This window comes from Notechis scutatus, chromosome 12 (genome assembly GCF_049901735.1).
Source record: "Notechis scutatus isolate UNSWTSFEM ecotype Mainland chromosome 12, rNotScu1.2, whole genome shotgun sequence".
NCBI classification, from domain to species: Eukaryota; Metazoa; Chordata; class Lepidosauria; order Squamata; family Elapidae; genus Notechis; species Notechis scutatus.
This window is the reverse complement of record NC_142020.1, coordinates 2,846,613-2,872,297: the sequence shown is the minus strand read 5'-3', so window position 1 is coordinate 2,872,297 and position 25,685 is coordinate 2,846,613. Positions and strand designations below refer to the sequence as shown.

The following is a 25,685-nucleotide window of genomic DNA, read 5'->3' as shown; positions in this document are numbered from 1 at the left end:
CAGTATTTATTGAGAAAAAACACAAGCAAAATATACAGTATGCATATTCAGAAAACAATGACCTCAACAGGAGATTACTTCACCAGCATGAGAACACACAATCTTGGAAAGTCCCAGATGTTACCTTGCTAGGGTGAGATCATTCAGCCACGGAAAGTCTCATGGGAAAGTTTGGAAAGTCCCATGAGAAAGCACAACTGTGTATCTTGTACCTTGAACTTTCACCCATTTTCCTATTCCTTCTAAACTGGCAGAATCAAAACAGAATGAGGCACTCTGAGCAAAGATACTCCTACCCCCACCAAGAATGCCCACATCTTCCTAGACTTACTGCTAGTATTCAAAGGCCTTACAGAAAATGATAAAATGATCAATAGGTTATATTACCACAGGCACGGCCAGTCTAAGGAAGAGAAGGACCAGAGGAGACAGGAGAGCATCTTCCAGTATTTGAAGGGCTGCCACAGAGAGAGGAGAAAGGGGGTCAAGCTATTTTCCAAGGCCCCTGAAGGCCAGACAAGGAACAATGGATGGAAACTGATCGAGGAGAGATTCAACCTAGAAATAAGGAGAATTTTTCTGACAGGGAGAACAAGCAACCCATGAAGTTGCCTTCAGAAAGTGTGGGAGCTTCATCACTGGAGGTTTTCAGGAAGGGACTAGATTGTCATCTGTCAGAAATGATGTAGGGCCTCCTGCTTGGGTGTGGGGTTGGACTAGATGATCTCCAAGGACCCCTTCCAACTCTTACTCTGTTTTTTTTATCTTGCAGGCTTTTGCTCCAGGCCGGCATAGACATTAACCGTCAAACGAAGGCTGGAACCGCCTTACACGAAGCGGCTCTGTGTGGCAAGACGGACGTGGTGCGCCTCCTCCTGGATGTAAGCCCCCCATTTCCCAGGGAGGAAGGGTCCCACATATTTCTTCCCGAGGGGCCTGCAGACCCCCCCCCAGTGACTGTGGCCCTTGGGGACTGGCATCCAGGGGCAATTTCAGATGCTCTTCACGCAAAGACCCCCTCGCCTCTTCACACAGAAACACACACACACACACACCCTTTCTCTTCCGCAGAGCGGGATCAATGCCCACATCCGGAACACCTACAGCCAGACTGCCCTGGACATTGTCCACCAGTTCACAGCCACGCAAGCCAGCAAGGAGATCAAGCAGATGCTGCGAGGTGAGGACAGGTGGGAATGGACAGGGGGCTGTTGATTTGAAGGGCGGATGTCAGCCTCCAAGAATCCTCCTTCTGCTTGTATTGTGGTTAGCCAGCAACAGGTGTGGACGGCTGAGGAGAGCGAGAACTCAGAGGAGGGGCCAGGAGCATTAGGGAGTAGACTGCTGCCTTCAGAGATTGTGGGGGCTGGCAGCAGTGATGAAGAAGTTCCCGAGGAGCCTGTTTCAAGTGCGTGTGCGCGCAGGGCTGCTCGCAGGAAAGAGCAGCTGCAGCAGCATGGGCGACTCGGGAGTAAGGCTGCAAGGTAATGGCCCCTCCTTCAAGATGATGAAAGCCAGCTGTGAATCGGACGTTCTTTGCAGGAAGCAAAGACGTTTTGAAACTCAGCCTCGTGGACATTACAGTATCTTAAGTTTGTATTTGAAGACTCTTGTGTTGTGAAATATTTCTTATCTGTTATTCTTGGCAGTCTCACACAGTTTTGGCGAGGCTCGTGCCTATCAAAGTTAATTAGTTTGCAGCAGCCTTTTAACCAGGGATTCGTAAGAATCTTTAAAAGGTTTCTGTTCCCTTTGGTTTGTGTTTGTTTGATTGGAAAAGGGTTTGCTCCGGTGCGCGCAAATACCAGCTGGCCGGTGCACATGTGCTCGCCAGAAACTGGAAGAGCAGCTGACAATGGTGCACATGCCCAGGGCTTGCGTGCCACCTCTGGCACATGTGCCACAGGTTTGCCATCATGGGTACATGTGATTTTCGTGCCTATTGCCTCAGATCTTGTATTTCTTCTGATGGTACCACTTCCATTTCCAGTAAAAGTCCTTTTCTCTATAACCATGGCGTCGAAGGTTTTCTTCCTTGGATTTTGAATGGAGACCCACCTGACATTATACAAGGTCTAGGGCAACAGGCACAAAAATCCCATATAGAAAGCGGAGCAGCCAGAAAAAACCCCTTCTGCTGAGGCTGAGCTGCACCTTGTGGTGCCCTTTCCTTCATAACTGGGGTGTGTGTGCAAGAGTAGCTGACAACCGTTGTTCTCTGTTTTTCTGGCTGGGCTGCACTTCTGCTCAAGGCAGTGAGGTTTGCGTCTTCCCCAGTTTTCCTCCCAGGAACCTTTGTGGGGGGAAAAAGGGAAGCGGCTCAAAGCCATCTCCCTGGGACTCCCTGGTCCCAATCCAGCAGCCTACCTGGGACACCTGCCTTACGCGCATCATGGTGCCTCTTCTGATACCGGGAGAAATGAGGCCATTTTGACCATCCCCGTCTATAAATCTGGCGGGATGAAACCCATGGCTCTGCCTCCACCTGCTGGCTCCGGTTAGGGAAGACACACCAAGAGTGACGGTGACGGAAGGCCAGAGCCAGAGGGCCAGGCCTGAGCCCACCCTGTGGCACCAAGGATGCTGGCTCCTCCTGCCTAGCAGCCTTCATCAGAGTGACGGGGACAGGTGAGGAGGACAGAACCCCTGGGGAGGGGAGGAGGAGGAGCCGGTGGGCTTTACTTGCCTCCTGGGATTGGAGGAGTTCCATCACTGGAGGTTTTCAAGAACAGACTGGAGAACTGGGATGATATAAGGCTCCAGCCTTGGGCAGGGGTGGGGGGTTGGACTAGCAGACCTCCAAGGTCCCTTTCAGCCCTAGAATAACAAGCCAGGGATTATTATTTTTTGTCACAGTCTGGGGGGTTTTGGAATATGTGGATGAGGAGGAAGTTGGGGAGCATCCTTTGAATTTTATTTTTATTTATATATTTATTAAAATTATTGGCTGCCCATCTTACCACAGGGTATCTCTGGATGGATGGATGGATGGATGGATGGATGGAAATGGAAAGAGGGAGAGATAGATAGATGGGTCGATGGATGATTAGATGGATGGATGGAGAGAGAGAGGGGGAGAGATAGATAGATGATTAGATGGATGGATAGATAGATCGATAGATCGATAGATAGATAGATCAATAGATGATAGATAGATAGATAGATAATTAGATGGATGGGTGGATAGCGAGAAAGGGGAGTGGTAGATGATTAGATGGATGGATAGAGAGGGAGGAAGGAAGGATAGATAGCTAGATAGATAATTGGATGGATGGAGAGAGAGACGGGGAGAGATAGATAGATAGATAGATAGATAGATAGATAGATAGATAGATAGATAGATAGATAGATAATTAGATGGATGGGTGGATAGAGAGAAAGGGAGTGATAGATGATTAGATGGATGGATAGAGAGGGAGGAAGGAAGGATAGATAGCTAGATAGATAATGGATGGATGGAGAGAGAGACGGGGAGAGAGAGAGGGGAGAGAGAGAGAGAGAGAGAGAGGGATGATAGATAGATAGATGATTGGATGGATGGATGGATGGAGAGAGGAGAGATGGATGGATGGATAGAAAGAAAGAGAGAAAGCAAGATATAAATGTAAAATAATCTAACGTGGAATAAGAATTCAGCCCCCTGTGGGGTTCATCCTGGCCAGGCAGAGTCTGGGAGACCCTTGGCAGTTTGCTGGGAGGACATAAGAGCTGCTGGCCTTCAAGGAAGGGTCGGTAGGCCTTCTCTGGAAGAGGCAACAAAAAATTTTGGGTCTCAATTGTGGTCATAAAGTGAGGACGTGCCTGTGTATGGCCACCCTTCGCTGAGCCCAGAGCCTGTCAAAGTCCTGACCTGCTCAGATGGAATCCTGCTGAGATTGAGCTGCTTGGTCATCAGGGCAACCTTGCAACCTCTGCCCAGGAATTACTGTGGAAAAGGTGCCCCCCCTCCAAGAGTGGGCCTGTGCCTAGAGGGCGCTTGCTTCAGAAAAAGTCAAAAATCACTACTAAAAAACACTTTGACTGGTGCACCTCTTCCAATCCTACCTAGATCACTTCCCTCTGGTGATGGCAACTCAGGTCTTGATTGGCACTCAACTGCAGTGCACTCTGCCAGGGGCTGCCTTTGAAGGTGACCCAGAAGCTGCAGTTGGTACAGAGCATGGCAGCCAGACTCCTGGTGGCTCAACCTATCCGTTGAAACTGCTGCTTGGCTGCCCAAGAGCTTCTAGGCTCAATTCCAAATGCCTATTTCCCCCCCTTTTATGGTAGAGCACCAGGATGTGTAGGGAGCGCTTTGCCAACATCTAACCTGCTCATCCTGCTTCCATCTTGGTTGGCATATATGGGGGTGTGTGAACCTGCTTTGATGTTCCTCCCAGGCACAATGGAAGTGAATATGGCATGAATGGTAGCAAGCCCAGAGGGCAAGGTTGGCAGTGGGAAGGGGTGCCCAGAGCACATCAGGGGCTGCCTGGCCTGGCCCATGGTACAGGTAGCAATAGCACAGCCTTCTCTAAGCAGTGTGCAGTGTCAGCCTCTTGCCTCCCCAACAATCTGGGTCCTCATTTTACCCACCTTGGAAGGATGGAAGGCTGAGTCAACCCTGAGCCTGGTGAGATTTGAACTGTTAAATTGCAGGCAGCCGGCCGTCAGCAGAAGCAGCCTGCAGTACTCTGCTCTAACCACTGCGCCACCGTGGTAGTCCATCTTTTTGACCGTCCCTTCCTTCCTTCCTTTCCTTCCCTTCTTCCTTTCCTTCCTTCCTTCCTTCCTTTCTTCCCCTTCCTTCCTTCCCCTTCCTTCCTTCCTTCCTTCCTTCCTTCCTTCCTTCCTTCCTTCCTTCCTTCCTTCCTTCCTTCCTTCCTTCCTTCCTTCCTTCCTTCCTTCCTTCCTTCCTTCCTTCCTTCCTTCTTTATTTTCCTTTTTCCTTTCCTTTCCTTTCCTTTCTTCCTTTTTCTTCCCTTCCCTTCCTTTCCTTCCTTTCCTTCCTTCCTTCCTTCCTTCCCTTTCTTCCTTCTTTCCTTCTCAGACGCTTCGGCCGCCCTGCAGGTCAGGGCCATGAAAGATTATTGCAACAACTATGACCTGACCAGCCTCAATGTGAAAGCTGGGGACATCATCACGGTGAGTCCCGGTGGGCGTGGAGTCCGAACGGTCCTGGGCCAAAGATGGCCTTTGACACGGTCCAGCCTTGCCCCCAACAGATGCCCTGCTCTCGCTTGAAGGCTTCTCCTGGGGGGACCCCAAAACACAGGACCCTGCCTAGCTTGTCTTTCCCAACCTTTGCCGTGCCCTGGGGTGACATGACTGCTTTTGGTGATAACTTTGCCAAAATCAGACATTTCCATTGGTTTTGGGCAACATTGTGGAATTCGTTTAAAAACAGTGATATTCTGCTTAGCAAACATCACAAAAAAGGCCATAAAATCATGTGTCCAGCCCACTTTTTGACAATGATGAGTTACAACTGAGTTATAGTCATAACTCAAGGACTACCTGTAATAAGTATTAACCTTAGGCCCTAGGGCACATGGAGAATAAAGAATGGCAATTGGGGGGTGATGACCCAAAGGGGCACGGCACAAAGGGAACACAGTCAGGTAATCAGTAGGAGTCCCTTTATTAGCTCCAACTTTTACCCCCAATGTTGTCCTGGTTACCTTCTGGCTGGAGAAAAACTCTCCCAGGAACAGCCTTTGACTGCAGAAAATTAAGTCCAAAACATGGTGAACAAAAACTGTAATGAAGGAATGGTAATAATTCGACCTGGTTGGGAGGATGCCAGGAACGCAGATAACCAAAGTCAACACAAGATCAACTCATGTTTGCTCCCAGCAGCTGCTGCACTCAGCTTGCATCTCTTTTAACCTCTCATTCCCAGGTGTGGCTAATGAAGAGAATCAGGGCCCTTTCCTCCCCCGTAAGCCACGCAACTCACATTGCTCCCTTCTCCGTTCCTCCTTGCGTGTCCTAGGATGAAGAGGGGGGGTGGGCCTGGGTCTGAACTCCCCCTCCTTTGTTCTACCTCTTCCCTGCTCTGCCCAGCCAGACTTTGCCCTTCCCCACCCTCCTCCACAGCCAACGGAGCCACACTGCCACTCCCTGTCAGCTGTTTGTCTTCCTCTTCCGACTCTGACAGGGGCATGACAGGGTGGCTCTGGGTTCAGGAGATGAGTTTTTGCTGGCAGAGGCACATTTGTGGAGGCAAAAAAATCAAGATGGCAGCTGCAACCATTGAAGCTTGCTGTCGCCATCTTGACTTTTGGATTCCCCCCTGCAGGGATCTGCGTCCTGGCCATTCCTTGCTCCCTTGACCCTAAAGGGGCGCTTGCCGCTGACCAGTCTTTGCCTCCTCTCTCCCCCTCCCCTGCCCTGCCCACAGGTCCTGGAGCAGCATGCCGACGGCCGGTGGAAAGGCTGCATTCATGACAACCGGACAGGCAACGACCGCGTGGGATACTTCCCGTCCACCCTGGTCGAAGCCATCAGTAAACGCACAGGCAACTATCACTCCTGGGGAGGCTTCCCAGCCTTCTGGAAGGTGGAGGGGCCGGGGAGGGTGCTTTTCTACCCACTGTTCTCTTTGTGGCTGCTTGGGTTTGCTCTGCTTTGACTGGGGGCTTTTGTCCATCGTGGAAGTTTAGGGTTGGTGGGAGCAGCCAGTCTTTCCTTGCACCACTAAGCATCTATCTTTTCCCCGCTTCCATTCCCTGTCTCTTTGGTTTTCACCACAAAAAGAGAGAGAGAGAGAGAGAGAATTGGGAGAAGAATTGCTGCAGCCCCAGACTCCGGGTTGGCTTAACATCTGGAAGTATTTCAGTGGGTGCTCAGATACTGCATGCATTTGATTTTAATCCCGTAAGCAGAAAAAACGTGATGAAGAAAGAAAGCCAAAGGGATCAAATTCCAGCCAGTGCAATCAAGCAACCACTGAACATCTCTTGAGGGCTGAAGAGCTCCATGGCCTGATGGGGCAGCTGGGAGCCATCTTGGTGTGTGAAACAGCAGCCAGCTGAGGCAGTCGGGAATGGCGGCCGTGGCTTCTAGTTTCAGGAGGAAAGGCCTCTTTCCTGAATGAGCACAGACTGGAGATGTGCCAGACAGCTTGGCCAGAGAGAATAACAAGAGTGGGAAGGGACCTCGGAGGTCATCTAGTTCAGGGGTCGCCAACCTTTTGGACCTCAGGGACCACCAAACTCATAATTTTAAATCCCCAAAAAAGTCTGCAGGAAAATCCCCCACCCCATTTTCCTACCGATAGATCATTCTTTATTTGGAGTCACAGGACACCATCTCCAGCTCCGTTCTCAGAGGGAAAGGGGAGGGAGAGAGAGAGAGAGAGACTTTTGGCTTCATGCAAGGAAAACAGCAGAAGTCTTTCTTTCTCTCCCCCAAACTCCACCAGAAATGAGTCTTTGTGAGAGTTGTCACACCGGCGCAGCCTCTTGGAGCAGGAGGCCTTGCTGAGTCTTAAAGACTCATTTCTGGCGGAGTTTGGGGGAGAGAAAGAAAGACTTCTGCTGCTTTCCTTGCATGCAGCCGAAAGCAGAAGAAGAAAGAAGCGGAAAGAAGCAGCCCGGGGGCCAGGCCAGGCGCTGGGGCGAGTTGGGCAAGTTCCCCCCCTTCCCCCCTTCCCTCACTACCTCGTGTTGTTCGCAATGCAAGCAACGCAAGCCTTGTGTTCCCACGCAGCCTGGATTAATTGCTTTGGGGGTGACTTTTTTCGTGGGCCACTGTGGTCCCCGGCCAACTGGTTGGCGACCCCTCTTCTAGTCCGACCCCTGGTTAAGCAGGAAACCTTGTACCATTTCAGACAAATGGTTGTCCAATCTCTTCTTAAAAAGCTCCACTGACAGAAAACCCACAACTTCTGGAGGCGAGCCGTTCCACTGATGGATTGTTCTGACTGTCAGGAAATTTCTCCTTAGTTCTAGATTGGAAGGATTCTCCCTTAGGGTCCCTCCCCAACGCTACGCAGGCATAGAGCCAAAAGAGAGAGTATCTCGAAGGGATGATCAAACTCATTCCACCTGTTCCAGCATACCCGGAGAGCACTTGGGTTAGCAAGGACTCCAATCTGCTTCAAAAGCAGCCATACTTGTCAGGTCTTTGAACGGAATCCAGGATTTTCCATGTGGAAACCTGGCCTTGTGTCTTTGACAGTGGATCCTTTCCACTTCACAAAAAAAGAGCTACAATCTTCTAGAGCAGGGGTGTCCAACCTTGGCAACTTTAAGACTTGTGGACTTCAACTCCCAGAATTCCTCAGCCAGCTTTGCTGGCTGAGGAATTCTGGGAGTTGAAGTCCACAAGTCTTAAAGTTGCCAAGGTTGGACACCCCTGTTCTAGAGCATCATTTTTCTGCCTTGGTCATTTGAAGATGTATGGACTTCAATGCCCAGAAATCCCCAGACAATCTGGAGGATTGTGGGAGTTTGAAGTCCACACATCAAGTGGCCAAGGCTGGAAAAAAACTGCCTCTAGATTTACCAGATCTGAGTTGCAAAATTAAGACGTGGATAAGAGGGCCGTGAAGGCTTAGCATTTTGGAAGCTCTCTGGCACCTTTATCTGGCTATTTGTTGGAGTCTCAAAGGTGCTTTATCAAAAAAACAACTGGACTGTTTTTGCTTGAGGAAGAGCGAGGAGAAGGAGGAAGAGGAGGAGGAGTTGTTTTGTTTCTCTTCCAAGAAGCTTCATCAGTTGTGATGGTGGATAGGTACCATCTCCATAAATCCTTGTGGGAGGTTTGTGAGGCAGGAAGATCTTTTGCACCAGATCAATTGCAAATGGGAAACTCAGTTTCTCAGCCAAGAATCCCTGGAGGCTTTTAAGAAGAGACTGGACACTTGTCTGGAGTGATCTCTAGGGTCTCCTGTTTAGCAGGGGGTTGGACTAGAAGATCTCCAAGATTCCCTTCCAACACTCTTATTCTGTATTCTGTAATCCGTAGCCAGTGGCTTCCACCAGAATCTTACTCTGTGAAGCTGGAGGAAAAAGAGCCAGCCGCGTGTAGCCACAGCCTTAAATTGGAGCTGGCTGATATCCATGTCCTACTTTCTCAAGGTTGGATGCCTTGTAATTAATTTTCTTACCTCTCCTCTCCTCCTGTTATTTTCCTCCACCAATCTAATACTTTGCTTTATTGCAACTGGAGATTTGGTGCTGGAAAAAAAAGAGTAGATTATCGTATTTAAATTCCGTTAGAATCCTGTTACACATATAATTAATATTGTAAGCCCCAATCTTCTTTGAAGGCAGATTAAATCCTTCAAGAGCGGGTAGGTGGGAGAAGCGGAACGGAGGCCTTAAAATCAGGTAGGGCCATTCGGGGGGGGGGGTCCTTAAACCTCGCGAAGTGCATTTCACGGTGACTTCGAGCACGCCCTTTGCTGGCGGGAAGGCCCCTGCGGGTTGCAGGCATCATTTTTTCTATCACGATAATCACCCACAATAATCAATTGGGGAATGCTCAGAAGGTTTTTGCATGCCGGATCTTACCATTTTCGCAGCCATGCTTGTAGGTTACAATCCACATTAGTATCCCTTTCAGCAGGGGAGAAATTGAAAGAGAGCAAGAGAAAGAGGTTTCTAGTGAGGCTGTGGCAAAAAAAGCACCCTGAGATTTCAATGGGTGTGTGCGTGTGTCGGTCACTTGGCTGTGTGTGGCTCCTTCCTTCCACCTTGTGGGACCTCCCAATAACTCCCATCCTGGCTCTGTCAGCTTGGAGCACCCACTTCAATGTTGCCTCTTGTGTTTCTGTTGTCAGGTCCGTGGGATGCAGACCCTTCCCCAGGGCAGTATCAAGCCATCTCCCTCCCAGCTGGGGTGGCTGCCCTGCCCAACGGCCTCCCTGCTTCTTCCTCCTCCTCCTCCTCTCCCCCCCTCCATCAACTCCATTGCCTGCCTCCGCCTCCAATGCTTCCCCATCATCAGCCTCTTTTCAGTTCCTTCGGCTACCGCTGGCTTGCCCATGGTGGCACGGAAAGGCCTTGCGCCAATCCAGGTAGACCCTCCATTGCTTGGTTTGTTTTACGTTACGTTCTGTTTATGCTTCGGCCATATTGGGCTGTGTGTGTCCGTGTGTGTGTCTGTGATGACCCAAAGGGGCGTGGCACAAAAGCAACAAAGTAAACAAAAGTCGGTAAAGTCCCTTTAATGCCTCCAACTTGGCCCCCAATGTCCAGTTATCATCGGCTGGAGAAAAAAACTCTCCCAAGAACAGTTTTTAAAGGGAAGAAATTCCATCCAAACTCAAAGATTATATAGATTATAAATAAAAACCAACACAAACCACGCTGCAGCAATTAACGAGAGAGGGCAGGATAAGGGATTGCAGACTTCCAAAAGATAACGAAACATACACAGTTGGGAGGACGCCAGAACCCAGGCCATCCTCGACAAGCCTCCACAAGCAAATATAATTCACACTTTGCTTCCAGCAAGGTGCTGTGCACAAACGCCCCTTTTAAATCCTGTTTTTCCAGCTGCAGCTAATGAAGGAAAGCAGGGCCCTTTCCTCCCCCATAACCCCCATATCTCACGTTGCTCCCTTCTCCGTTCCTCCCTCCCTAGGATGAAGAGGGGGTGGCCCTGGGTCTTCTTCTGAGTGCCCAGCTGAACTGTGTCCCTCCCCCATTTCCTCCACAGCCACCAGAGCCACACTTCCACTCCCTGTCAGCTGCTCAATCTCCCCCTCAGAATCAGACTCCAACAGGGGCATGACAGTGTCCTTCCACCGATCCTGACAAATATTTGTGTGGGTTTTCATTTTGCCAGGTTTCTTTGGGGTGCTTCTCACGTGCTGGCGTTTTGTGGGTCAGCGTGTGTGGTTGGGCTGATGAGGATGAGGTTGATTCAGAAGTTGGGGCAGAGTAGGGGGAGTGAGAGGACACTGGGGACAATGAGGGCATATCAGGGGTGCTCTCACAAAATGGCTGCCATGGAAGGCAGGGCCAGGCCCAACACCTGTGGATTAGAAGACCAACAATCTTTTGATAGATATTTTATATGCTGTTTGTGACTTTTTATGCATTGATGTTCTATTCTGTTATGTGCCAGCACACATACAATCCCTCTCTCTCATTTATTGATCAATTGGTCTGTCTATCTGTCTGTCATCTGTCTGTGTCATCCATCTGTCCATCCAGCTATCATCTATATCTGCCACCTATCTGTCATCTATCCATCCATCCCTCTCTCTCTCTCATTTCTCTCTCTCTCTCTTCCTATCTTATCTACCTATCTATCTATCATCCATCCATATCTATCTATCTATCTATCTATCTATCTATCTATCTATCTATCTATCTATCTATCTATATCTATCATCTATATCTGTCATCTATCTCAATCTATCATCCCTCCCTCCCTCCATCCATCATCTATATCCATCTCTCTCTCCCTCCCTCTCTCTCTCTCTCATATAGTGTATATATTGTATGGCATAACAAAATATAGCATTGATGCTTAAAGAAATCCCAAAACAGCATATAAAATGTCTATCAAAATATAAAACATTAGAGCACTCAATTACTTTAAAAACACATAGCATGAGTGATGAATAAAATGATATATAAAATTAAATTATGTACAAGCAGTTACTGGCTGGCTAAACCAATGGCCAGCTATCTAAATCATTTTACACAGTTGAGAGTAGTAGAGACAGATGGGGGTGGAGGCTGGAGGGCCAGGTATTACTCCAGAAATAACTGCCAGGAGAAAGGTGGATTTTGGAGGCACTTGCAGGAAATGGCTTGGGAAGGAATTCGGAGTGTGTGGTTTGGGAAATGGCAGAAGGCAGAGAATGGTCAAAAAAGTCAAGATGGCGCCACCATGGTGCAATCAAATCTCTGTCTGCTTGTTATGCCGTCGTGGCTCTCTTGAGTTTCTTGGCCATGCCCTGCGGACATCCCAGGAGAAGAGAAGGGGTGTGAGAGCAAGTGTGTAAGCCTTGGTTTCTGTTTTGTTTCCTTGATCCTTTTTATCATTTTATCATCTCCCTTTCCTGACCTTCCACTACCTGAGCCAACCCTCACAGGCCCTGGGTGCTTCTTCAAGGATTTGGGTCTCGTTTTCACAAGTGTTTAATCCAGTGTTTCTCAAAACTTGACAACTTGAAGATGTGTAATGTCAACCTTCCCAACTCAGTCATCTAACTCAACTCAACTCCTGGCCCGTTGTTCCTCAAGAGCATACTTTACTAAAGCTTAAGTGGTTACAGAAGTAGCGAAGCTAGATCTGGCGTTTTCGTGTGCAAACAATACAATTAACTCTCCCTTTTCCCTGACCATCCCTCTGTTATCAGTCACTGCCCAATTAGTGGTCTAGATCAGGGGTCCCCAACCACCGGTCCCCGGACCGGTACCGGTCCGTGGATCATTTTTTACCAGGCCACAAAGCTTGGGCGCCGCCATCTTGTTTCGACAGCACTTCCGGGTTTTCGGTTGGAAAGCGGCGTTTGGGTGCTCACGCCTTAGTTTCGTCGAAGGCGGGGAGGGGCGGCTTCGAACGAAGAGCCGTCCCGATGGCGGTGGAGTCTCACGTTTCTCAGGTACCGGTCCGTGGAAGAATAAATAATCGTGAAACTGGTCCCTGGTTCGAAAAAGGTTGGGGGCCACTGGTCTAGATTGTTTTGCGTAATGGACCCTCAATTCAGGGCTTTCCAGCTCTGCATGGTTGACCTTTGGCTTGCTGGCCCGTCTCATGCCTCAGCCTGGCCTGGCTTGGTTCCCATCCCCCCCACAATTCCACCCTACATTCCAGCCTGTCTTCCCTCCCCCCAGCCCCCCTCGCCCTTGTTAATGTCAGGCTGTAGGCTTGCAGGGATGCCTGGCTAGCAGAATGGCAGCTTTACTGGCTGGGGAATTCTGGGAGTTGAAGTCCACCCATTTTCAAGTGGCCAAGTTTGAGAACCACTCTTTTAATTAATACAGGGTGCATCAGGGTTGCACAGTTGTGCCCTTTCGGTGAGAATGGACAGAAACACCCTCTTTTCCTCCTGAATATCTATGGAGATTCTCTGTCCTCTAGGTCAGGGTCTCCAACCTTGGCAACTTTAAGACTTGTGGACTTCAACTCCCAGAGTTCCTCAGCCAGCTTTGCTGAGGAACTCTGGGAGTTGAAGTCCACAAGTCTTAAAGTTGCCAAGGTGGAGACCCCTGCTCTAGGTCATGGTTGTCCCAAATATGTTTTTTTTTTAAGAGGCAACGGGACTTTATTGGTTTTTCTTTGAAGACGTTTTGCTCCTCATCCAAGAAGCTTCTTCAGCTCTGACTGGAGGATGGGGAAATGGAAGGATTTACACTCCTTGCAGGCAGCTCTATTTCCTCCTCTTTACCAGACAGCTCAATGAACCCAGAGGCTGGGTCTCTGATGTCCTGGAGCTCCCATCCTGCTGCATCCATTTACATTGTGTGACTGCAACACCTCAAATGCCAGCACCACCTGGATGGTGCCACCCTGGGGAAAGGCAGGCCGGAGCATGAGAAGGAGTGAACCAAACTCCTTTGTGGTGCAGCAGCACTCACAGTCAGGGCTCCGGCAGTTACCCCCATTTAAATCATGAGTCTCTGGCTTGATTTTCAAAGCTCAAAGAAGATTTATTAGGTGTTAACATGTCCAGCACTGCCTGGGTGTAGCTGATTCTGAGGCACATAATTCATTGTCACCCTTGACCCTGGTTTTCCCCCACCCCCTGGGTGCATCATAATTCATATTCTCCAATGGGACACATCCATAGCCAAGAGTCATCCATCAGGCTCTCCAGTTAGAATTATATTCTCCAATGAGACACATCCATAGCCAAGAGTCATCAATCAATCAGGCTCTCCAGTTAGAATTATATTCTCCAATGGGACACATCCATAGCCAAGAGTCATCCATCAGGCTCTCCAGTTAGAATTATATTCTCCAATGGGACACATCCATAGCCAAGAGTCATCCATCAGGCTCTCCAGTTAGAATTATATTCTCCAATGGGACACATCCATAGCCAAGAGTCATCCATCAGGCTCTCCAGTTAAGAATTTTGCACGGCAGAAACCCCGGTTGCTTAGAAACTATCTTTGAAAACGTTTATGGGATGCAAGCTGCCTACTGCTCCCCCTTCCCTTTCTGTTGGCAACTCTAAAAGACCACAGAAATATTTTATGAGTTGACACTCACTTCTGGGTTTTTCCATCAGAATTGATTTGGACCACAGCACTTGCCATAGTGTGGCTTACAGGCGCTCTTTTCTTGGTGGGGCGAGGGGGCGGGGAGTGGAACTTGATGGGAGTCCCATTTTCTTGCCAGGCTCCAGAGTAGAGAGACGAGTTTCTCCCGTGGCTTAAGCATCCTCTCCCGGGGATGCTCAGCGCCCCAAAGAACACAATCAGGATGGCCGCTGCATTCAGCACACACAAACATTATTGGCCCCAGAGATTGTCTTTTCTTCTCCAGGAGCTTTTGGCTGACTAGAGGAATCAAAAAACGGGCTTCTTTCACACTATTGTTGGTTTGCCTGCTTTAAAAATAATGAGCTTGGTGATGTGGCCTTTTATTCAGTGGCTGTCGGCCACGACAGCCGAGCCTCAGCTGTGCAGAGCAAACCACAAGGAGCAGATTAGGGAAAGCAGAGGTCTCCAGCCTTGGCCAATTTAAGCCTGCCAGACTTCAACTCGGGAGTTGAAGTCCTCCAGGCTTAAAGTGGCCAAGGTTGGAGACCCCTGATCTAAAGTATGGTGACTGGAGCCTTTGCAGGCTCTTCCCCCCCCCCCCATCAAGATCTCTTAATTTACTGTTCTCAGAATATGGGCTGTGGACCCTGGAGTGGTGGGGGGGGGGTTGATGTCATCATGGGGTTCCTGAAGGCTTGAAGAAATGTTGTGATTTAGATCTTAAGTCTTGGAGGTCTGTGGCCAGGGTCCCTGCCAGAAAAGGTATTTAAATGGGTTCCATGGTGAAGAAGAGGTTGTGTATTACTGCCCTGGTCCCAACAACAATTGGCAAATCAAATAAATAAATAAATAAGTATGATGTGGGCAGCCTGGATGCCAGTGGAACAGCACTAGCCAACCTGGGCTTCACCCTTTGGAAACAGCAACAATATTTAAACTTATATACTGCTTCACCGTGCTTTTACAGCCCTCTCTAAGCAGTTTACAGAGCCAGCCTCTTGCCCCCAACAATCTGGGTCCTCATTTTACCCACCTCGGAAGGACAGAAGGCTGAGTCAACCTTGAACAGGTCAGGATCGAACTCCTGGCAGTCAGCAGAGTCAGCTTGCAATACTGCATTCTAACCACTGAACCACCACGGTGAGAGAGAGAGATAGTGAAGCAGAGAGAGACAGAAAGAGAGAGAGAAGTAGATAGAGGGGTGCTAGATAGATGATAAAGAGAGAGAGAGATGATAGAGAGATAAATAGTAATAGCAATTAGACTTATGTACCACTTCACTGTGCTTTTACAGCCCTCTCTAAGCAGTTTACAGAGTCAGCCTTTTGCCCCCCCAACAATCTGGGCCCTCATTTTACCCACCTCGGAAGGACGGCTCAGTCAACCTTGAGCCTGGTGAGATTTGAACTGCCAAATTGCAGTCAGCCCATAGTCAGCAGAAATAGCCTGCAGTACTGCATTCTAACCATTGCGCCACCCAGCAGTAGCCCTTAGACTTATATATCATTTCACCGTGCTTTTACAGCCCTCTCTAAGCTGTTTACACAACTAGCGTATTGCCCCCAACAATCTGGGTCCTCGTTTTACCCACCTTGGAAGGACGGAAGGCTGAGTCAACCTGGAGCCGCTCAGGATCGAACTGCTGGCAGTGGGCAGAATTAGCTGCACTACTGCATTCTAACCACTGGGCCACCACGGCTCTTATGTTCATTCTCTTCAACTTTCTGAGGTCAAAAATTGTGGCAAAAGCCAGGAGCCTCTCTGGCAAGTTACTCCCTCCGGTGTGGGGCTTGGTTTGGGGTCCAAAGGATGCTGCTGAAACTTCCCCTCTTCGTTGTGCAACCTTGTCTCCTTCCCTCACTTCTTTCTTTCTCTTTTCTCTCCCTCCCTTTGCTGGATCCTGGTGCTCTCTTTGACCTCAAAGGTTCCCGGGGTCAGATGCCAGCCCGTCCCACTTGTCCCCTGGAAGCTCTGCGAGCACGCCGGCCCCCGCAGAAGAAATCTGGGTGCTCCGGAAGCCCTTTGCAGGTAGGATGAGAAAGGGGGGGTGTCATGGCGGTAGGTGGGGGTGCATTCCCCTGCGGGGAGGCAGTCTGGGGAGTTTGGGCAGTGGCTGAGTTGAGTTTGGGGAGAGGCGTGGTGCAAGGTGGGATGTGTCATGGAGAATTGTACCAGCCATTCCCCAAGGAGGCGAAACTGGAGATGGGAGGGGTCTTTCCTCTCTTTTTTTTGGGGGGCAAGCACAACCCCTCCTTCAATATCCCTCTCTCCAACCTGGAGCAAGTCAAGACCCCCAAAACCAAAGTCAGGGGAACCTGCAGCTCGGAAAAGTTTCTGCCTCTGAATGAAGTTTGTGAATGGGATAAAATGCTGCCAAGGCGCCTCCTGATCCCCTGCTCGTGTAGAGGAAGGCACCTGGGTTTCCTCCCATAACGTCCACTTAACAGATAACAGATAATCAGAGTTGGAAGGGAGCTTGCAGGTCATCTAGTCCAACCCCCCCGCCCAAGCAGGAAGACCCTACACACCATTTCTGACAAATGGCAGTCCAATCTTTTCTTGAAAGCTTCCAGTGATGAAGCTCCCACAACTTTTTAAGGCAACTTCTGATCCATCGCTTGATTGTTCTGTCAGAAAATTCCTCCTTATTTCCAGGTAGAATCTCTCCTTGTTCAGTTTCCATCCATTATTCCTTGTCTGGCCTTTGGGTGCTTTGGAAAATAGCTTGACCCCCTCCTCCTCTCTGTGGCAGCCCCTCAAATATTGGAAGACTGCTCTCCTGTCTCCACTGGTCCATCTGTTCATTAAAATCAGATTAAAGTCAGATTAACAGAGTTGGAAGGGACCTTGTAGATCATCTAGTCCAACCCCCTGCCCTCAAATATTGGAAGGCTGCTCTCCTGTCTCCTCTGGTCCTTCTCTTCCCTAGACTAGCCAGGCCCAGTTCCTGCAAGATTCTGGTCTATGTTTTAGCCTCCAGTCCCCTAATTATCCTGGTTGCTCTTCTCTGCATTTTTTCTACAGTCTCAACATCTTTTTTATAGTGTGGTGACCAAAACTGGATGCAGTACTCTCGGTGTGGTCTTACTAAGGCTTTGTAGAGTGGTATTAGGACCTCCCTTGATCTTGATTGTATCCCTTTTTTGTGTGTGTGTTTTGTCCATTTGCCTGTTTTGGGTGGACAGCAATTTTACACGCACCCCTGCAATCTGGCGTTGCCCTGGATTTCAGCAGCACAATAGGGGTGGCCAGGAAACGGGCATGCGGGACCCCGCCCGGTCCTGGGTTGTGGCTACCAGTCCTGAGCAGAACGTCCGTCGTAGGATGGAGCTGCCCTTGCTTTTGTCCTGCCAACTGTCTTGCCCTCCCCTCCCCCTCTAGGAGGCGATCGCAGCAGCGTGGGCAGCTCTGGAAGCATCACCAGTGGACGGAGCTCGGGCAGCGGCCAGAGCACTGGAAGTGGAGGGCATGGGGCCCTTCACCCTGGTTCAGAAGGCGTGAAGGTAAGCCCGAGTCCCATTCCCCAGAGGGCTGGATGTGCCACGGAGCTCAATCTGGAGCTCTCCAGCCCACCAGTTGGCCCAAGTCTCAGCCCTTGTCTAGTTGTATATCTTTTTAAGACTGTAAGCTGCCCCGGGGGGGGGTAAGATGGGCAGCCGATAAATTTTACAAAACAAAAACAAACCCGTTGCTGTCCATCCTTGACATTCCTTGGTCTTCTACTGCCCCCTTGTGGTTGCAGGTTGGATTGCTTGCCCCTTCTGATGCCATGCAAGGCTTGGCCAGTGACCCCAGGGGCTCCTTCCTTCCCTGGGGAAACTGGGCCAGGAGGAGGAGGGGCAGGCCGGTAGCTCCCAAATCGCCTGCCTGCACCAGAATTCTCTTTTCGAGCTGGCTCGGCTGCAGCCACGAATGCCAAGCAGGCAGCGCCATTGTGCCACCCGTTCGCTCCCCGTGCTGCAGCTTTTGCCACTTTGCCAAACTGAGTCACAGCTCTGGGAGAAAAACACCTGATTCTCCCTGGGCTCCAGGCGTCTCATGTCCCTGTTTTTCTGCTCTGCTGTCCCCCCTCCCCCCGCCTTGCCTGCCTCTCTTTTCTGATTTAACGCTTTCTTGCTGTTCCTCCCCCAATTTCTCAGCTGCTGGCAACTGTCCTTTCCCAGAAGGCGTCTGTGCAAGAATCTGCTGTGAGCGACAGGCCTGCCAAGGCGGTGGAGACACCCGCAGGTGCGTGGATGCTCCGGAGGACAGCTGGTCCCCCTGTCCCCACAGGAGCGTTTCTTATTTCCAGGACCAGCGGCTTCTCCTGGAGAACATGACCCTCTCCTTCTCCTGCTGCTGCCAGCCCTTCGCTTGCTTCGGTTAGTGGGGAGCACCGGGGGCGGGAGGGCAGGAATGGCCAAGGGAAAGCAAGACACCCCTCCCCTCCGCCTCTGTGGAACATGCAAGCTGGGAGAGCGCTGTTGGTCGCAGGACAGTCTGTTTCCTACCCCTCACCCCCACCCTCGGTGTTGCTACCCCCTTTGGTTGGGTTCGGAGCGCCATTCTCACCCCCACCCCCCTCCAGGCATCGCTGCTCTGCTCCTGGCTCTTCCCCTCGATGGAGCATTGCAAGAGCTACTCGGTGGCAGGAGGGGTGGAGGAGGGGTTCAGCAAAGGCTGCTTTCTGCAGCACCCTCCGTCTTTGAGATCCTGGATGGGTGGTGGGTCAAGACCCTCGCTTTGGGGGAAAGGGGCTTCCTTGATTTGGAGTTGTGGGGGGAGAAGGCAGCCACCAGGCTACTCTGATCTGTGCCGTTCAGGGTTGTTCTCCTGAGATGCTGGCCGCATTATGGCTCTGCCAGGGGGTGACGGGGGGGTCTGTGCCTTCTGTGAAGCAGCTTTTTAATTTTGGAACTGACCTTTTCTGGAGTCACCAAGCTGGACATTTCTGATGGTCTCCTTCCCTCCCTCCTGAGGTTCAAGGGGTGGTTTGCCAGCCTGATGCCGGAGGTCTTGATAGCCCTTGGATGAAGCCGGAGACCTCGCATGTTAGCTGGACTGGAAGTGGGTTGGAATCCTTGTTGAGGGTTTGACGGCAGAACATGGCTTGGGGGGACATCAAAGTCACCTTGGCTGCCATCTTGATCTTCCACCACCTGCTTGGTGGGAAGAAGGTGCTGCCTGAGTGAGGCCAGGCCTCCCATCTGCCCTTTGCCCTTCTCTGGCTGGAAAGGAAACGGAGCCCCTGCGCAGCTCCAGGTGCGAGAGGCTGACAGCCTCCCGCACTCAGACAAGCCATCTGTGCTGTGGCACCGGCACGCTAGTCCATTTCTCCCAATGTCCTGCGGACGGCCATCTTGTCCTGCCAGGGAAAGTGCCCACAGTGTACCCAGGGCCTTCTTTGCACCCGAAGCTCCTAATTTTCTGCTGTGCTGAGAATTCCTGCCTGCTCTGTGACAGGTTCTTCCCGGACGCCAGGATTGGGCAGCGCGCCGTACTCCAGCCAGCCATATGGGGACCAGCAGGTCAAGAAGGTGGAGCCGCAGTCCGAGGGGAAGGCAAGTTTGGGCTCCCCCGAGCAGCTCCCGACGGACCTGGGCAAGAGTGCCCTGAGGGTCCCTGCAGCCTTCCTTGGGGTGGGGTGGGGGCTAGCTGTAACCTTTTCTTTTGGGTTGGACTTACAGGAGTGGGTGGGAGTATTTTTAGGGACAGGTGAGGGTTGCAGGTATTTCAAACCCATTTTTGTCCCTTGTTCACTTCCTGCCCGACGCCTCATTCATTTCGGAATTCCGAATAAAACCTGGAGAAACGAGCTGGCGAAAAGGTGGCTTGGGTAGAGTTCAGAGACAGGCCGTGGCTCAGATCAAGCCTTGGTGCTGTTGTGGAATTGAGCTGGCAGCCCTTTTGTGCACTAACTGACTTTTCCCAATCTGTTGTCAAGGAGAGGAAAGAGGGGAAGGGAGAGCTTGCTTAAGGGTGCCATATGTGGGCTGAAAAAATTCGGACGGGCACCCCAAAACAAGGCAGAGTTGGCCGTTTTCGGTGCCGCTTTCTGGCTGGCAACGTCCAGGAGGGCAGCTCTCCCTTTAGCTCTATCTTCCTCTCCCCCCCAAAGGGAACTAGGCTTGGATGGAGGGTGGGAGTTAATCTGGGGAAAACTGCTTGGCAGCTTTGGTTCTCTTGGCTTCGCTTCCTTTTCACGAGACAGTCAAGATGCTGCAGAAAAAGGACAGAGCTGGCCAGAGCTGCACGATACAAAATTATAAGATCCTTTTTTTTTTTTTTTGTACTGGTTGCCTCTTCAGGTTTATTAAACCCCTTCCTGAAACTGAATTGAGATAAATGTGGAAAGGAAGGAAGGGGAGGAAACTGCAGCTGGGGTTAGAAACAGGTTGCTTTCTTGCCTGGAGACAGATTCTGCCGGTGGGAAGAGATCCCAAAAATAGTGACAACAAGCCTCCTTAAGGATAGGAAAAATAAAACAAAATAAGACCTGCTCTGATCAAAACCTCCCTCCGCCCAGCATGCAGGCAGGCGATTCTGGGTTGGCTAAAGAGACGTAATATCTACTGATAATTGACCTGCGTCTCTCTTCCCACCCAGAGCTCCGAGGCCGTCTACCAGTGGCTGTACAAGTTTCAGCTGCAGCTCTACGCCTCCAACTTCATCAATGCTGGCTATGACATTCCCACCATCAGCCGGATGACCCCCGAGGTGAGGAGGGCTCTTGCTGGGGGAAACGGAGAGCTAAGAGTTGCCCTTCAGGGAAGAGGCTGGTGGAGCGGAGGGAGCACCCTGATGGTTTCTAAAAGGGCTGTTCTGTTTTTAAACGTTAGAAGGGAGGATTTTTTTAAAAAGCGAAGCTAACGCCACTCTCGCACCAATGTGTTGACCGTATCCATCAACCACTTGGGTGGGAGCATCTCCACTCACGAGGATTAATAAGGACTGAAATTGCAGCCGATCCACCCAGTCCTTGGGAGCACTTTGTTCTTTGGAGACTTTTGAAAAACTCATTTGTTTGGCAGAAAAAGGGAGGGCGGCCTCCCTAATGCACAGGTATGCACAAAAGACGGTTTTTAAAAAGTGGTGGCTGCATGGGCAGAGTCAAAATTCTGCCTGTTTTGAATGTTTGATGCCCCCATCTTGGTTTTTGTGGACTCACCTAGCAGTGATAACCTGTCACTGGAACTGTAGGAAGGAAGGGGACAGCCCCCCCATTTTAGAGCACAGGTATTATTATGATTGTTGGGGTGCAATAGATCAGGGGTTAAGAAGGTGAGCATGACAGCCGGGTTCGAGACCCGAGAGCCATGCAATGGGGTACCCAGCTCCTGCCTACGTAGCAGTTTGAAAGCATGAAAATGCGAGTAGATAAATAGATACCTCTTTCGTGGGAAGGCAGCAGAGTTCCATGTTTCACTGTGTGCTCTGCAGTGCGCTATGTTACCATGCTGGCCACATGACTGCAGAAGTGTATTCAGACAATGCTCCCTTTGGCTAAAAAATGGAGATAAGCACCATCCCTAAAGTTGGATACAACTGGACAGGAGAAACCTCTACCTTTACTTATTACCTATGTTTCCCCCAAAATAAGACCCGGTCTTATTTTCTTTGGGGCCCCAAAGTAACCACCAGGTCTTATGTTCAGGGGATGTCTTACACACTTACCTTAGAATCACCACAGTAATAATCTTTGAAAAGCATAAGTGTTCCCACAAAGGCATGATATTTAATTGAAATGGATAAAATGTTTAAGATATAAATGATTGTTAATATTAATGATTAGAATATGGTATACTAGCGAAATTTCTTGTGAAATGAGAATTGAAGTAGAAGGAGGTATTTTTTTTAATGAAATAATGAGCTATAATATATGATGAGGGATATAATATATAACTATGGAAAATAGGGCTCCCATAAAAGTATGTGATTTAATTGAAAAGTAATGATTTAAATGTTTAAGATATGAATGAATATTAATACTAATGAATAGATTTGTATTATTTTTGATAATATAGTACAATTTTGAATGTACCAGACAGAATCCCAATATATGTCATGTGTTTTATATTAAGTATTATAAATGTAGGGGAAAGAGATAAAGGCATCATACTCCATATAGTGTACAGGAGAAGTTTTTTCTTTTTTTTAAAGGAAAATAAAGGGCTGGCTGGAATAGAACAGACAAAGAATAATAAATATTATGATATGAATTGAGAGGAGATAAATAAAATAAAATAAAATTGAGAAAATTTAAAGGAGAGGAGAAGACATATAGAAAACTGAAAATGTTAATAAGATATGAAATGGTATGTAAAATGAATATGAATTTGAATTTGTGTCTGTACCAAGAGTTTTAAACCGGGTCTAAGCAACTTTCAGAAAAGAGATTTTTTATACTTTTATGTTTTGTGTTTATGTGTATTTATGTATTGTTTGTCTTGAAAAATAAAACTTGTTTTAAAAAAAACAACACAAAAGAATCACCACAGCCAGATCTCCGATGCCCTGACGCCTGTTGCGCTGCTGCCTGACTTCTTCTGCAGCCAGACACTATGTGGCGCATCGCGCCAGTGTCACTGCTGGGGCAGGAGACCACACGGCAGCACCAGTGCTATGTGCCAAGTGGTCTTCCGCTGTGAGCAGCGGCACTGGCGCAATGCACCATGCGACGTCTGGCTGCCAGTGACTGCAAAAGTTGGACAGCAGCGCGACAGGTGTCGGGATGTGGGAGGCCTGGCTGCGGTGGTCCTAAGGTAAGCAGATGCCGGGGTGCGTTAGGGCAGCTCCACCACCCCCTCTACCCTAGCTTGATATGTATGCATGCGCCTCATCCCACTTTGTACAACCAGGGCTTATTTTTGGGGGTAGGGCTTATATTAGGCGCACCTGTAAAATAAAGCTAGGGCTTATTTTCAGGATAGGTTGTATTTTCGGGCAAACACGGTATGAATGTAAGAGGGTTAATTTCCTTTCTTAGACACCTTCTCTTCCTCTCCAAAGTGACCTTAAGAAGTCTGTTTTTAAAAAACTTAAATAGAACATGAGTCATTCCTGGAGGGGGAAAAAAAAAATCTTCTTTGAGCCCTGCTTCGTTCCTGGCGATTTGCAAAATCCACCCAAGCAGATTTTTTGGCAAGAAGTGTTTTGCCCTCTGCCAACACTTTTTGCGATGTGTTTTAGCTTCCCAGCCTAGTTGGTAGTTCTAGAACTGACTAGTTGTCATCCATCTGGATTTAACTCTTAACAACTTTCGCAAGATTAACCATGGTCAGCTAGAAGATGTCACCTCAAGGGGTGCTCCTGCAAATCATCTTGATACAATATGCCTGGACAGGTGAGTGGAAGAGTGGGTAGGGGGCCCAGACCCTGAAAAGAAGTGACAGAGGACCCTGCAGAGTGACACTTCTCTGAGTTTGTTGGGTATCAGAATCTAAGGAGGACCAGGTTGGCTTAGAATTGGGATGGAAGACCACATGGTGTTCCACGCTAGAAGCTAAACCACTGAAAATATATTTTTAAGAATAACAGACTGAAAGAGTCATGAAGATAAAGCTTGAGAGATGAAAATGTGAAAGATGTTGCTAGGCTGAAAGCAAGGAAGACTAGCAAAAGCTCCTTTTAAAGGCAAAAATGGAAAGGGAGAAACCTGACCTAATGCAGGGATGTTCAGACTTGACAGCTTTAAGACTTGTGGATTTCAACTCCCAAAATTCCTCCTCCAGTCATGTTAGCTCAGGAAATCTAGGAGTTGAAGCCCACAAAGCTTAAACTTGCCAAGTTTGAAGACCCTTGGCCTAATGTATTCAGTCACTTGTTGATCAAGAAAAGAGACACACGAGACTGGAAAAAGTAAATGGGCATTTTATTTTATTTACTTATCCCGTCTCTACACTGCCCACCTCACCAAGGGACTCTGGGCGTTAATCCTAAGTAGGGAGGCAGTGACAAATTTGGACAAAAGTGTGAAAAATAAGGACCTTTTTCCTCTGGTGACTAAGACCAGATGTTGGAAACGTGGCCTTTCTAGGCTAATCAAGGCTGTGAAAGTGGTTGCTAGGCTGGGAAGTGAACAAGCATCCTGAAAAGATCATGGAACAATGTGACATCCCAGGAGCCGAGCTTGACTTTGTCTGACTACATGCATATGGTGCAAGTTTATCTTCTCTGTGGTTGGGCCTTCATAGCCATTCACAGACCAAACCTAGTCCAAAAATGCTAGAGCAGGGGTCCCCAACCCCCAGGCTGTGGTCCACTTCAGAACCAGGCCACACAAGCAGAGAGCGAGCGTGCACAGGCCTGTAATTCCACTTGCGCAAGCAATAGGTGCACTCATGTCTGAAGCTCTATTTGCATGAGCGGCAGACACTTGCACGCTTGTACATACGCCCACCACTCACACAAAACTATTCCCTCTTTGCCCCCGCCAGTCCGGAAAGGTTGGGGATTGCTGCACTACACAATTCCTGAAAGCCTGGCACTCAGACAAATCAGCCATCAACAGACACATAGAGATAAACAACATCTACATACCATTCAAAAAGCCAAAAATGAACACAAAAACCAAAACATCTCCTTGCTAACAATCAACAGCCAGACGAGCATCAGGATTATCTCTAGACTGACAATAAAAAAAGCAACATCCCAATCAAGGAATTACCAACTCAATCAGTAAACAACACTCTAACCAAGGAACCACCAACAGCACTCCCACCAACAATGACAGGGCAAGCCACTAGGATTAAAAAAAAAAAAAAGATGAGAAGTAAACCTTCCTGTCTTGCAGCACTGATGATGTTACCTAGTTGGGTCATGAAAGGTCTGCAAGAAAACAACCAAAGTCAGGGAGCACCAATGACCCCACAATTCAATCCTGAGCTACAAATATTCTATCGTTTCCTAGCTCCAAATGCTTTTGAGGTTTTTAATGTGTGCTTGCTGCTCTCTGGGGCTCGAATGATGGGGAAATTCTTTTTGATTTAGGACTTGACAGCCATTGGGGTCACCAAGCCGGGACACAGAAAGAAGATCGCCTCTGAGATCAACATCCTGAACATTCCTGAGTGGCTTCCAGAATACAAGCCAGTGAGCGGCCTCATATCTTGCTGCACTTGGGGTGGGGAAGGTGTAAGCTCAAATTGTAAATCACCGAACCAGTAGTTAACACCGGTCGGATCCCACCCCTGGTCGTAAGTCGAGGACTACCTGCATGAGGAGAAACCAAAACTTTCTTCTCCCCTTCCTGGCAGCAAAAGAGCAAAACGCTGGGATTGCTTCTGCCACCGTTGGCGGAAAGCGAGAAACCGGGCTCAAAAGAGTCCAGCAGAAGCTCTTAATTAAACAGGCATAATTTGAAAACTCTCCAAGGAGCTCTGCTAATCGACAATGGGTAGAGTAGCATTTCAAGGCTGTTTTAATTATGGGGAAGAGGTCAGAAATTCCTCAGGGACTTTTCAAATTACAACTGCGGTGTTTAATGCGGAAAAAAAATTATGGAGGAACTATGCAGACAACACGGAAGGCACCGATTGGACACCGATG

General features: G+C 49.1%; 1 protein-coding gene across 1 annotated transcript in view; it reads left to right on the top strand.

The window, feature by feature from the left end:
* CASKIN1 (CASK interacting protein 1) overlaps positions 1-25,685 on the top strand; it is a 137,916-nt gene that overhangs the window by 103,157 nt on the left and 9,074 nt on the right. The window contains 12 exon segments of the mRNA XM_087973132.1: positions 773-881; positions 1,072-1,180; positions 5,030-5,124; positions 6,383-6,500; positions 9,770-10,010; positions 16,087-16,187; positions 17,541-17,662; positions 18,299-18,458; positions 18,461-18,520; positions 19,602-19,699; positions 20,745-20,855; positions 25,128-25,229. Coding sequence (XP_087829258.1) covers positions 773-881; positions 1,072-1,180; positions 5,030-5,124; positions 6,383-6,500; positions 9,770-10,010; positions 16,087-16,187; positions 17,541-17,662; positions 18,299-18,458; positions 18,461-18,520; positions 19,602-19,699; positions 20,745-20,855; positions 25,128-25,229 — 1,426 coding nt within the window.